The sequence below is a fragment of the Trachemys scripta genome, chromosome 2 (genome assembly GCF_013100865.1).
Source record: "Trachemys scripta elegans isolate TJP31775 chromosome 2, CAS_Tse_1.0, whole genome shotgun sequence".
Classification (NCBI taxonomy): Eukaryota; Metazoa; Chordata; order Testudines; family Emydidae; genus Trachemys; species Trachemys scripta.
In genome coordinates this window covers 202,475,683-202,489,386 of record NC_048299.1, presented here as the reverse complement: position 1 = coordinate 202,489,386, position 13,704 = coordinate 202,475,683, and the positions used below count along the sequence as shown (strand labels likewise).

At 40.9% G+C, this 13,704-nt stretch overlaps 1 protein-coding gene across 2 annotated transcripts in view; it reads left to right on the top strand.

Annotated features, from left to right (window-relative positions):
- Positions 1-13,704, top strand: part of ROCK1 (Rho associated coiled-coil containing protein kinase 1) — a 182,948-nt gene that overhangs the window by 106,683 nt on the left and 62,561 nt on the right. For both annotated transcript variants that reach the window (XM_034762738.1, XM_034762739.1), the window contains exons 12-17: positions 2,933-3,021; positions 5,707-5,755; positions 7,364-7,499; positions 7,860-7,951; positions 8,085-8,331; positions 10,155-10,261. In XM_034762738.1, coding sequence (XP_034618629.1) covers positions 2,933-3,021; positions 5,707-5,755; positions 7,364-7,499; positions 7,860-7,951; positions 8,085-8,331; positions 10,155-10,261 — 720 coding nt within the window. The remainder of the gene's footprint in view (positions 1-2,932; positions 3,022-5,706; positions 5,756-7,363; positions 7,500-7,859; positions 7,952-8,084; positions 8,332-10,154; positions 10,262-13,704) is intronic.

Below are 13,704 nucleotides of genomic sequence, written 5' to 3'. Positions count from 1 at the left end.
GGAGAGGGGTCGTGGCAGTCAGGGGGCGGTTAGATGGGTCAGGAGTTCGGGGGGGGCTGTCAAGGGGTTGGGGGTGTGGAGAGGGGTCGGGGCAGTCAGGGGACAGGGAGCGGGGGGGGTTGGATGGGTTGGGAGTTCCTGGGGGGCAGGGATGTGGAGAGGGGTCAGGGCAGTCGGGACAGGGAGCAGGGGGGGGTTGGATGGGTCGGAGGTACCTGGGGGGGCTGTCAGTTGGTTGAGGTGTGGAGAGGGGTCGGGGCAGTCAGGTGATAGGTAGGGGGTGAGGTCCTAGGGGGGCAGTTAGGGGTAGGGGTCCCGGAGGGGGCGATCGGGGACAAGGATGGGTTGGGGGTTCTGTGGGGGGCAGTCAGGGGATGGGAAGTGGGAGGGAGTGGATGGGGGCGGGGCTAATCCCCCCCTCCCCAATGGAGTGTCCTCTTTTTTGAAAGTTCAAATATGGTAACCCTATCCCTACCCCAGAATGCAGAACAGAAACTGAAAAGAAACAAAAACACAAAGAAATGTTTTTATTCTAACCGTTCAGTTTGTTGAATTCCAGACTTTTGCTGGGGGTGCTATTTAGCCTCAGACTTAGCAGAAACCTCTCTGAAAGTACTTCTCTTGATAACTAAGGTATCTGGCTGCAGCAGCTGCTAGCGCAGCATGTCTGGGCAGGCCTCTTAGGGAACTGCACCACACAGGCAGCCAAAGCCACAAGCCAGCAAGATTGAGTACAGAAATTCCTGGGCTATCATCCCCAACTGCCAGTGTGTACAACTATTCCTCTCCCCTCCACAAAAACAAACAAACAAAAAAACCCACCCTGGAGTTGTCAGCATGGAGAGACAAAAAAGGAGAGCAACCCAGACACCGAGAAGCAAGTAGGAGCCCTTCATTTATTTCTGTTCAGCTCCCAGGCCCTTTCTTATCAAAGTGTGGGTGAGTCCTTATATAACCCAGCCTTATTTTCTGTGTGACTCATTCAGGCAAAATGGCTGCTCCATGTACAGGTTTCCCCTGGTCCCCCCCTTGTCCCTACAAATTATGGGGTTATACACCATCCATAAAGTCAAAGGGGTACCACTTAAGAATTGTCTCTTTCAAGGGTTACACACTTTCTATGGCACAGCAGTAGGTGGGATTCTCTCTTTAGATTTCATTCAGGGCTACTCTAAGATCTCATGTTGGAGTCCACTTCCTCTGGAACAGATTGGGGAACACCTTCATATCTCAAAGCCTTGTGGCGGAGTCTAATAAACTGATAAAGCATACTGTCTTGTCTAGATGGAGGACAGTTACAGAGCCTCTCCATTCTACCTCTGGATACCTCAGAGCAGCCCAATGGTGTGGAAGAAAGCAAAATGATAAAACCAGCAGGGGCAGTCACTTGCCAAACTCCTCAGCCTCTTAAGGAGTATGGATTCTCGGTCTTCCTTTTTCCATTGGAGTAGCAAGAAAAGTCTAAAAAATAGAAGAAGGAAGTGAGGAAACATCCTGCTCAGAAGCAGGAAAAAAAAAATCTCTCGCACCTCTCCCATTTAAGACGGGTAAAGAGCATTAGAGTTTCTCCCCAAATATCAGATACCAGCAGAGCAGCGGGACAGTTCCTGTAGAAAGTATTCAGAAGGAGCTGGGACACACATCACATGGAACCTCCTTTTTCCATCATCCTACTATGAAGCCGTAGAACCTAATTTCTCAAAGCACAAATTCAGTAGGAAGGGGAATGGTTGGGGTGAATCTCAGAGAATTAGGAAGAGCAGTGCTTTGATCCCTCTTTCTGAAATGACTGACAGTTGTCTGACTCCTCAGAATAAGGGGGAGATCAAAACAAAGCTCTTGCCCCAGAGTATTTAGATACTGTTGTATAGAAGAGTAGCAACACACCTACACTTTCCTCTAGACAACATACTTTAGGAAGAGTTACTTGAGGAAGATGATGGCATAGATAGCAAGACCACTTGGATACATTTCCTTTCAGGATATAAATTGGAACTGTAAATCCTTTTCTATGCAGCTCTTAAAATATTGAGTGAAGACTGGGTGAACCAGCTAAGGCCAAGCTCCTGAAGAGACTGAAAATATTGAACATCTGGGATGTATCTTGGTGGTCCTCTTTTTATGGCAAAGAAGAGATCCTGTGTAGTAACTTTATTGTTGTAAGAGGATCTGAAGTTCTTGTTAGTCGTTTCAAAGGTTTATAAAGTGGTCATACAGTAGAAGATGTGGAAATTCTCTCAGATTGGCTAGGTCTTTGGGGACTGAGCCATTTCCTCCCTATCAGAGGCTTCCAGGTCTGATCCAGAGCTGTTGACAGGCAGAAGATTGACTGAAAAAGATCTGCGGATCTTCCTACTAGAGGGGAAAAGAAAGGAGATTTTAATGTAAATACAAATAACTTTTCCTGTATCCCTTGCAATAATAATTTAGGCTTGTCCTGTAAACACTTAAGCATATGAGTAATTTACTCATGTGTTTTCAGCAGTACTATTCAGGTGCATAAAGCTTTACTCTTGAGCCTAGATGTTTGAAGGATCAGGCCTTACTCAGTTTTACATATTCTGTGTAATGAAATCTGTGAGCTGAGATAGCACTGCAGGAATAAGTTGAACTTTGAGAAATACTTCACTTGATTTTTCAACTGCTATATTGCATTGCTGTTGTTTTGTAATTAATCTATTTTAAAAGACTCAAAGAGAATATCACACTTTAATAACCAACAAAACATAGTCTTTACATTTTTCTTCTCATGCCAGTGTTGGTGCACAGAGTGGAAACTAGTCTCTTCCATTCCTCTTTGTCATTAAATGCTTGATATAAAATAGATTGATTATGACATCATTTAGCTAGTCCAGGCAAGTGCTGGAATTTTTTTTACTAGTTTCATAGAATGTAATGCATACATTTTTAATGTGTGTCTATATACTTTAAGATGGAAAATATGCAGAAAACTATCTATCAGTTAGAAGAGCAGCTTCAAAATGAAATGCAATTGAAAGATGAAATGGAGCAAAAATGCAGGTGAGACTCTGAACTTAAATACATTTTCAGAATTAAATAATATAAAAATCAGCTCTGTAAAAAATATATTAAGGATTACAAGCATGATATCAATATTGCTACTATAGTAATACAGTAGTCTGAGATTCTAAGCCACAAATTAAATCACTTTAAAATGATATCTCAGAATGTTTGTTTTTCTTTTGTATTTAAAGAGGAAGATGAATTGTTTGTGTTCGCATCAGTGAAAGACACATCTTACCCCTGAATATTTGAACTCCATGTTGTTTTTCCTTCCACTACCCTGATAGGTTTCAAATACCTGCAGGACACAGTGAACACATTTTTTTTTTTTTTTTTTTTTTTTTTTTTAAGAACGTAAAATACTGTGGGCACTACATGTACTAGAATATTGGAGTTTTAAGATTGTCCAGCATCTTGGTATCTTAAATGCCACAGTACTATTGAAAGGTCCAGCTTGTGACTTTTGTTGAGATTAAGACAGATACGTGCAGCAGTTTTCTGTTATGTTCTTGAAAAAAGTAAATATCTGACAAATTACTGCCTATTCTTGCACCTTCATCAACATGGGCATATAGCGGAAAATCTGATAATCATGGAGCTTAATGTGCACACATAGCTGTTGGTCATCTTAGAAGAATTGCTACCAAAAATGGTCATATGGGAATTCAGACCACATAGTAGTATTTAGTAGATAGTGTGCTCTTTACACATATCCAGAGTTTCACTGTCCACATATTGACTACGTACCACATGGCAGCATGTGGGATGCTAGAAATATTTTCAACGATTGTATCCCTACAATCACACTGACTATGTATTCAGTAACATCAGCATGTCTTCTGATGTCTCACAGTTAAACACATTTTATCACAGGGTTAATAGATTTGATTTAGGGCTGTCAAGCGATTTAAAAAAAATTAATTGTGATTAATCGCGCTGTTAATAACAGAATTCCATTTATTTAAATATTTTTGGATGTTTTCTACATTTTCAAATATATTTGTTTCAATTACAACACAGAATACAAAGTGTACAGTGCTCACTTTGTATTTATTACAAATATTTGCACTGTAAAAAACAAAATTAATATTTTTCTATTCGCCTAATACAAATACTGTAGTGAAATCTCTATCATGAAAGTTGAACTTACAAATGTAGAATTGGGAACAAAACAAAAGAAAAACTGCATTCAAAAATAAAACAATGTAAAACATTAGAGCCTAAAAGTCCACTCAGTTCTACTTCTTGTTGAGCCAATCACTAAGACAAAGAAGTTTGTTTACATTTGCAGGAGATAATGCTGCCCGCTTCTTGTTTACAATGTCACCTGAAAGTGATAACAGGGGTTCACATGGCACGGTTGTAGCCGGTGTTGCAAGATACGCTAAAGATTCATATGTCACTTCATGCTTCAACCACCATTCCAGAGAATTGAAAAATACTATTTCTTTTGTTTATAATTTTTACAGTGCAAATATTTGTAATAAAAATAATATAAAGTGAGCAATCTCCACTTTGTATTCTGTGTTGGAATTGAAATCAATATATTTGAAAAAGTATTAAATATTTTTGGAGGTTTTCCTACATTTCAATTGGTATTTTATTGTTTAACAGTGCAATAAAAACTGCAATCAATCGTGATTAATTTTTTGAGTTAATCACATGAGTTAACTGCGATTAATCAACAGCCCTAATTGATTACATATATTGGTATAAACTGCTATTTATTACATGTCAGTTAATACGGTCTGAATTGTTTATGCTATAACTTTTTTGGACAGAGGTAAATAACTACAAATTAACGTTTATGTGGCCTAATGTTGTTTTATAAAGGCCAAAACTAGGGACAGACATCCATACCAAACGTATAGAACTGGTAGAGATCTTAATGCGGATCAATGGATGTTCCGTATTGCTGGCTGACCAGTTCATATTTCCTTTGTCGATATACTTATCTCATAGAGCTGGAAGGGACCCTGAAAAGTCATTGAGTCCAGCCCCCTGCCTTCACTAGCAAGACCAAGTACTGATTTTTCCCCAGATCCCTAAGTGCCCCCCTGGATTGACCTCACAACCCTGGGTTTAGCAGGCCAATGCTCAAACCAGTGAGCTATCCCTCCCCCGTGGGGTGTTACTCAGCACTTATTTCACCTTTTCTCTGCAGTAACTTCTTTTTTTTTTTTTTTTTTCCCCCCCCCCCCCCCAGTTTTCTTCTAGAGATACTTTTTGTGTGGTAATAGCATGTAGATATCTTTATATATGATATGGACATATTTGTATGGGTAATTGATCACTTTTGGAGATCCACATTCTTAGAGATGTGGGATGTGCACAACTGGAGATTCTTTCTAGACAATGGCAGAATATGTGTTGACTAACATTTACTAGTTATAGAAACCTCTTACTCTGCACCTTTTTGTGGATTTAGGGACAGAATTTGACCCTTACCATTTTTGACACACATTGCCTCCAGTCAATACATTTAATGATTGTGCTATTATAAACTACTTTATGTTGATTAGTGGCATTCTTCAGTTTAAAATGTTGGTTTTAGGATGAAGTGGCATGCACATAGTAAGCATTTTTTTAAATAATGGTCTTAAATAGTTTAAATATTGAAATGCCAGGCATGTAAAATAAGATCTTAATCATTTACATATTAAAATAATTAATTATTTATAGGACTTCAAACATAAAACTAGACAAGCTAATGAAGGAACTGGATGAAGAGGTAAGTTTGTGTTTTTCTGAATCACAGAATTTTTAACTACGTTGAGTGGATCAGTGTACTCCTCATACTGCTAGAGGTTTATAATTTTCCTGTAAAAATTTGCACTCCAATTTAAATTTGAGAATAAATCTCCACGTTCCAAAACACAAATCATTTTGGCCATGTTTGTTATGAAAGTGCAAAATGTAATTTTAACATTTTAAAATTTTTTTTTTTTTTTTGCTTCTACAATTCAAAACTACTTTCCTGCATTTCAAATCCTGTGCTGAACACTGTTTACCCTCGTTCTTCAGAATATTCAATATAATTTTTCAAAATTAGCTAGATTTCTAAAAATCTGTGTGCAGATAATCCTCTAGCACATCATTATATTGTAGTATTCATAAACCTAATACAGTAACTCCTCACTTAAAGTCGTCCCGGTTAACATTGTTTCGTTGTTACATTGCTGATCAGTTAGGGAACATGCTCGTTTAAAGTTGTGCAATGCTGCCTTATAACGTTGTTTGGCAGCCGCCTATTTTGTCCACTGCTTTCAGGAAGAACAGCCTGTTGGAGCTAGCTGGTGGGTGCTTGAAACCAGGGTGGATCGTCAGCCCCCCTATCAGCTCCCATAAGTTCCCTGTGCAGCAGCCACCCAGCAGGTTACCAGTTGCCAGCAGTTCAGTTGTCCCTCCCCACACTGCCATGTGCTGCTCCTGTCCTCTGCCTTGGAGCTGCTCCCGGGAGCCTCCTGCTTGCTGTGCAGGGGAGGGGGAAAGAGGGGGGCTAATGTCAGTGTCCTCCTGCCCCCCTGCTTACCCCTTCTCCATATAGAGCAGGATGGGGACAGGATGGAGAGAGCTAACTTCCTGATTTTTTTTTTTAAAGGCAATGAACTTAGAGTGGGTCAGCATACTTAAAGGGGCAATGCTCCTCTTCTCTCCCTCCCTCCCCCACACACAGGGTGTGTGTCTCTATCTGCCATGCTGTCTCCCCTCCCTCCATTTGTGCTGCCTTGTAGAGTGTGAGGCTACATTAACATCTTGTTAACCCTTGAGGGCTCAGTCGAATGCTAGTTCATCATTTAGCAGTAAGGCATTCCCCAGGAAATATTCCACCCTCTAACTTCACCACCTCAACCAAGCTTCACAGTCATCATTGCTGTCTACAGTATTAAATTGTTTGTTTAAAACTTGTGTGTGTGTGTATATATATATACACACACACACACACACACACACAAAATATATATATATATATATATATGTGTGTATATGTATATACAAAAAAAAATTCAGGATCATAACTACAACATTAAGTGAGGAGTTATTGTAAACAGGTAATTTTTGCTTTTGTGTTAAATACAGTTATTGCAGTGATTTGGAAGATTTAATTAGAGACAAACTTCAAAGTGATGTTGGGAATTATTAGGCTCCATTCTGCAAGCCTCCTGTTCATATCGGTAGTCTCACTGGGTGAAATCCTGGCCCTACTGGCTTCAGTTGAGCCAAGATTTCACCAGTTGAAGTCAATGAGACTACTTACAGAACAAGAGAATTAAAAAAAGTTTGTAGGCTCATTCTGTAAAATGTAAATGGAAAATACCAGTGTTTATTATAATTTCAGGGAAATCAAAGAAAAAATTTAGAATCAACAGTATCTCAGACTGAGAAGGAAAAGATGCTGCTGCAACATAAAATAAATGAATACCAAAGAAAAGTTGAACAGGAGAATGAAAGAAGACGAAATGTAGAAAATGAAGGTAAGCAATGTTACCCATGTGCTAGAAATGTTGGCGTGTAAGCTACTATACAGTTTTATGTATAATTTACCTTTTTAGCATTTGAAGCGTTTTAGAATAGATATTTTTCTTGAAATACTGATTAACAAAAAGATTGTCATAGTTATCACAGGAAAGTAGCCATTTCTGTTTTTGATATTTGAAGTATCAAATTCTGCCCTTAGATGTATGCATGTGGAGCCCCTAGTGATTTGAGTGAGCCAGGTGTATATAATTCAAGAACAAAATTTGGCCTCATGTAGAAATATCTAGTAATGTCACACAGATTTTCTGTTCTGATCTGCTAGGAAAATTGAATTCCATATTCATTTCTGTCTCTAGTGTCCACTTTAAAAGATCAGTTAGAAGACTTGAAAAAAATTAGCCAGCATTCACAAACTACAAATGAGAAGATGACACAGTTACAAAAGCAAGTAAGTGATTGCTGTTCAGTGTTTTCATTGTTTCTTCAAATTTGTCATATAGTATTGATTACATAAATGTAACAAAGCTGAATCTGTTAATTATTGCACGTTGAATGGGAGTCGACTTTTCTTACCCTAACAGCTAGAAGAAGCCAATGACTTACTAAGGACAGAATCAGATACAGCAGCAAGATTGAGAAAGAGTCATACAGAAATGAGCAAGTCCATAAGCCAGTTAGAATCACTAAATAGAGAACTTCAGGAAAGATGCAGAGTTCTAGAGAGCACAAAATTGGAAGTGGAAAAGGACTATTATCAATTGCAAGCAGCACTGGAAGCAGAACGAAGGGACAGAAGTCATGGATCTGAAATGATTGGAGATTTACAAGGTAACCATTCCATGTTTATGTAGTTTTTTAATGTTGCAGTAAATATTTATTCTTACAAAAATCTATTTTCATAACTTCACTTTGCTGCTCTGTATCATTGTGTAAAGCTTGAAAAAGATGTACCAGCTGTTTTCAGGGAGTTTAATTCTATTCATTTAGTATAGTAGAGCAGTAATCAACAAACTAATTGAGTATCCCTAGAGGACTAATACTTGAGAAAATTTGTAAATATAGTTTAAGGTACCAAATGTCTTACCAATTCAATATTAACTCAGGTACATAATTCCTGTGTGATTGAGTTTTGGGGATGAGAGGGAAAGCAGTATTGTGGATAACAGCAATTTCCCCTGCCCCTCCTCCAACATGATTTTTCTTCATCTGTGGATATTAACCCCTTTAGAGCAATGTTCATGGATTCTGGGACACTGACAGAGCAGAGATAATACTGTACCCTATCCAAAGGCACCATTCACTTTGAAGCAGCGTGGGTATTCTACTTGATCCTTAGAGTTAAGGAGTAGGTTTTTCTTTTTGGCATGTATTAAGGTTTTACAGCAGCAATGTTCTAGCAGGCGTGGTAACAACCACTATAGTTAAGATGCAGAATAGTTTCCATTGTAATCCACCCTTTCTTTTCAGGTGTTTGAGAGGTGAAAATATCAGAAAGTTCCATGCAGTTTAAAAAGTTGTGTGTTTAAGAGAAATATGAGATTCTCTAACCCAAGGTGACAGCCACCATGACAGCCAAGTGACAACTTGCTTAGCCACTGAGACAACTTAATAGGATAAATCCATTTCACATTAATTACTCTAGATTGCCGCTGGTGTAACTGTGTGAGAGGGCAGTTTATCCAATATGAAGAAAAAGAAATATATTTAAAGAAGTCAGAGTACAAAGGGACAAGAGGGAAGATCTCCCTTACAGTTTGTAAGGTGTGATGGAGCAAACCTAACTGATGCAGTGTTAGAGCAACACAGCTCTTTAGGCGTGCATGAAAGGATAATCTTCTTCAGAGTTCCTAAAGTGTATAGAACAGGATGCTCTGCTGGTATCTAGCCAGAGAGTTCCATGTGAAATTTGCACACGCTATTGCCAGTTTTTAATAAGAAAAGGTTTGACAACTAAGCACAGCATTGAAGTGTTTGGAAGCATTCTAGAAGAAGACGTGTTTTCTTTTTCAAATCATTTTATCATCTGGAAATTCCTAGGACATTTTAGGTTTAAAAAAAAAAAAAACTATGCTAAGCGTGCAGAGTTCTAGATAGTCTGACATACTTGTGAGCTATGTTGCATACATTCTGTTTATAAGGTTTAACATTTAACACCTAGAGTAATACAAGAAACCAAATTACAGTTGCAGTTGGAAACTTAACTTAATGTCTTAGTATTTCTGTTTCAAAGTCTTCAGTTTAATAGTACACTAAAGTAGCTGCATATGGTGTGGCGCAAGCTGTTTCAAACTCAAGGCTGGAGGAGAGCCTTTGTGCTTTTTGTGGAGTGATCAGTAGGGTAAAAATAATTCCTCTTTCTCTGGAGAACCTCTCCTGTGCAGGTTATTTTAATTGTTTATGTACTGCTATAGCACCTCGAGGCCCCAACTGAGATTGGGGCTCCATTGTGTTATATGTTGTATCTACCCATGATAAGACTTCAGCAAAGTTAATGTCATCAGAAAATGTGGCTGTTGTATGTTGTAACAGGACTTATGTTAATGAAAGGAAACATCTATACATTAGCAGTTGGACAAAATAAAATCAAAGTCCTGTTTCTGCATCTAGGCATAGTAGCTGAAATTGAACTATTTTTAACTTGTTTTTGCTAGCTCGGATTACATCTTTACAAGAAGAAGTAAAAAATCTTAAAAATAATCTTGAAAGAGTGGAAGCGGAAAGAAAACAGGCACGAGACTCACTTAATCATTGTGAAAAGGTAAGGTAATTAATAATACATAATTCAAAAAAATGCTATGTTAGTTTGCTGGCTGAGGTCAGAACATGATCATGTATAGGGGAGTTGCATCTTACGCAGAGGTTAGGTTCTGAAGTCAGCGCATAAGGTGAAAATCGCGTATCGTCAAACGCTCATTGAGTGGAATGGCGGGTGGAATCGCTCGCACTACAGGTACAGTATTTAGATGGTTGTTTTTCTCTCTTTGTTTTGTTTTGCCGAGCGCATATAGTTAAAATCGTGTAAGTTAAATGCGACTCCACTGTATTGAATTATTTTGTATTGTGTAAATAAATCACAGCTTCTTCAAATGTGTCAGTGGGGATTCCACTGCAGGCACACATGTGCCTCCTGGGTGGGACTGGACTTTTATCCTAGACCTGAGGAGACTCAACAAATACATACTCAGTCTCAGGGTAGTAATGCCTGCCTGCATTGTTCCAAGCTCTAGATTGGTTTGTGGCTCTCGACTTCCAGGATGATGTACTTACGTATTGCTGTCCATCTGGCCCATCAGAAGTGCCTGAGGTTAACAGTGGAGGCCAACTATTTCCAATTCAGGGTTTTGGCCTTCACACTCACCATGGCACTGAGAGTTTTCACCAACTTCCTAGCTGTAACGGCAGCATGTCTAAGCCCTGGTCTACGCTATGAGTTTAGGTTGGATTTAGCAGCGTTAGATCGATTTAACCCTGCACCCGTCCACACGACTAAACCATTTTTGTCGACTTACGAGGCTCTTAAAATCGATTTCTGTACTCCTCCCCGACGAGGGGATTAGCGCTGAAATCGACCCTGCTGGGTCGAATTTGGGGTAGTGTGGATGCATTTCGACGGTATTGGCCTTCAGAAGCTATCCCAGAGTGCTCCATTGTGACCGCTCTGGACAGCACTCTCAACTCAGATGCACTGGCCAGGTAGACAGGAAAAGTCCCGCAAACTTTTAAATTTCATTTCCTGTTTGGCCAGCATAGCGAGCTGATCAGCACAGGTGTCCATGCAAAGCTCATCAGCACAGGTGACCATGGAGTCCCAGAATCGCAAAAGAGCTCCAGCATGGACCCAACGGGAGGTACTGGATCTGATCGCTGTACGGGGAGTCGAATCCGTGCTATCCGAACTCCATTCCAAAAGACAAAATGCCGCAATATTTGAAAAAATCTCCAAGGGCATGAAGGACAGAGGTTATAACAAGGACCTGGAGCAGTGGCCCATGAAGCCTACCAAAGAACCAGAGAGGCAAACGGCCGCTCCGGGTCAGAGCCCCAGACATGTCGCTTCTATGATGAGCTGCGTACCATTCTAGGGGGTGCCCCTACACCCCCCCACCCCTCCTGGGCTACCTTGGCAGTTATCCCCCCATTTGTGGGATGAATTAATAAGGAATGCATGAATTTGAAACAACAATGACTTTATTGCCTCTGCAAGCGGAGATCAAAGGTGGGAGGGGAGGGCGGTTGGCTTACAGGGAAGTAGAGTGAACCAAGGGGGCGGGTTTTCATCAAGGAGAAACAAACAGAACTTTCACACCGTAGCCTGGCCAGTGATGAAACTGGCTTTCAAAGCTTCTCTGATGCACAGTGCACCCTGCTGTGCTCTTCTAACCACCCTGGTGTCTGGTTGCGCGTAATCAGCGGCCAGGCGATTTGCCTGAACCTCTCACCCCGCCATAAACGTCTCCCCCTTACTCTCACAGATATTGTGGAGCATACAGCAAGCAGTAATAATGATGGGAATATTGGTTTCGCTGAGGTCTAACCAAGTCAGTAAACTGCGCCAGCGAGCTTTTAAACTTCCAAATGCACATTCTACCATCATTATGCATTTGTTCAGCCTGTAGTTGAACTGCGTCTTACTACTGTCCAGGCTTTATGCGCCATGGGAGCAAGGGGTAGGCGCAACTGCGCGGTGCTGCCGACTGGGAGAGCAGCCTGAGGCAGAAGCTTCCAGCTGGCATGATATTCCAGGCAGGACTGAATCTCCATTAGAAGAAACGTAAAGAAGAGAATGACCTGGAGTCATTCCCATTTTTGTCCAGGCGCCCCCGACTGACCTCACAGAGGTCGGCCAGGAGCACCCATGGGATGATGATGCCGGCTAGCAGTTGTATTGTACCGTCTGCCGTCCGCAAGGCAAAGAGATGCTGCTGTGTAGCACTGCAGTACCGCATCTGCCAGCAGCACCCAGGAGATGTATGGTGACAGTGAGCTGAGCGGGCTCCATGCTTGCCGTGGTATGTCATTTGCACGGGTAACCCAAGAAAAAAGGTGAGAAACGATTTTTTGTTGTTGCTTTCATGGAGGGAGGGAGGAATGGGGGGCCTGACGACATGTACCCAGAACCACCCACGACAATGTTTTTGCCCCATCAGGCATTGGGAGCTCAACCCAGAATTCCAGTGGGCAGCGGAGTCTGCGGGAACTGTGGGATAGCTACCACAGTGGAACGCTCCAAAAGTTGATGTTAGCCTCGGGTACTGGGGACGCACATTGCCAACTTAATGCGCTTAGTGGGGTCACACACAATCGACTGCATCAAATCGATTTCTAAAAAAATCGACTTCTATTAAATTGACCTAATAGTGTAGACATACCCTAAGAAAACATGGAATTTACACCTGTTTATATCAAGATGACTGGCTGATCAGAAGCAGGTCCCAGCAGGAGACCAGAATGTCCCTGGATCGTGTCCTCTTCCTGTTCTCTCACTTAAGACACCTAGTGAACTAGAAGAAGTCATCTTGTGTACCATCACAGACGATAGAGTTCTTAGGAGGTCTAGTTGACTTCAATTTGGCAAAGTCTTTCCTGCCAGAGGACAGTTTCTATTCCCATCTGTCATAGTGCATGAACTACAGTCAACACCAGCAATGATAGGACATATATGTCTGGACCTCTTTGATGATATGTCTACATACATGTACGTGATGCTGCTTGCCAAACTTTACCTGTCACCTTTACAATGATAACTGAGGTCCATGAACTTCCCATCCAAACCTCATGTGAGCAATGGGTCCTGCCTCAAGCCAAGCAACAGTTTTGTTGGTGGCTTGTCCTGATGAACATGAGAAAAGGGGACAGTGATGCTTATCTCAGACACTATAGGAACTGGGTTGGGGTGCCCACCTGAACCACGTTCAAATGTAAGATACCTGGTCTCATGATGATTTTAACCTACACATGAGTGCCTTGGAACTAAGCCATCTGACTTTTCTGTATAGCATTCCTTTTGGAGCCATCCAATGGTGGAAATGGTATTTATCAACATGGGTCTGACTCCACTAGCTCTACACTTTCCAGGGATCAGCAATGACCTAGCAGACTTTTAGTGCAAAAATGTGGTAACCATGAGTGGTCTGTGTAAAAATCCATACTAGACTCAATATTCTGTCAGTAGGAGACTCCAGCCACACATTTGTTTGCCAC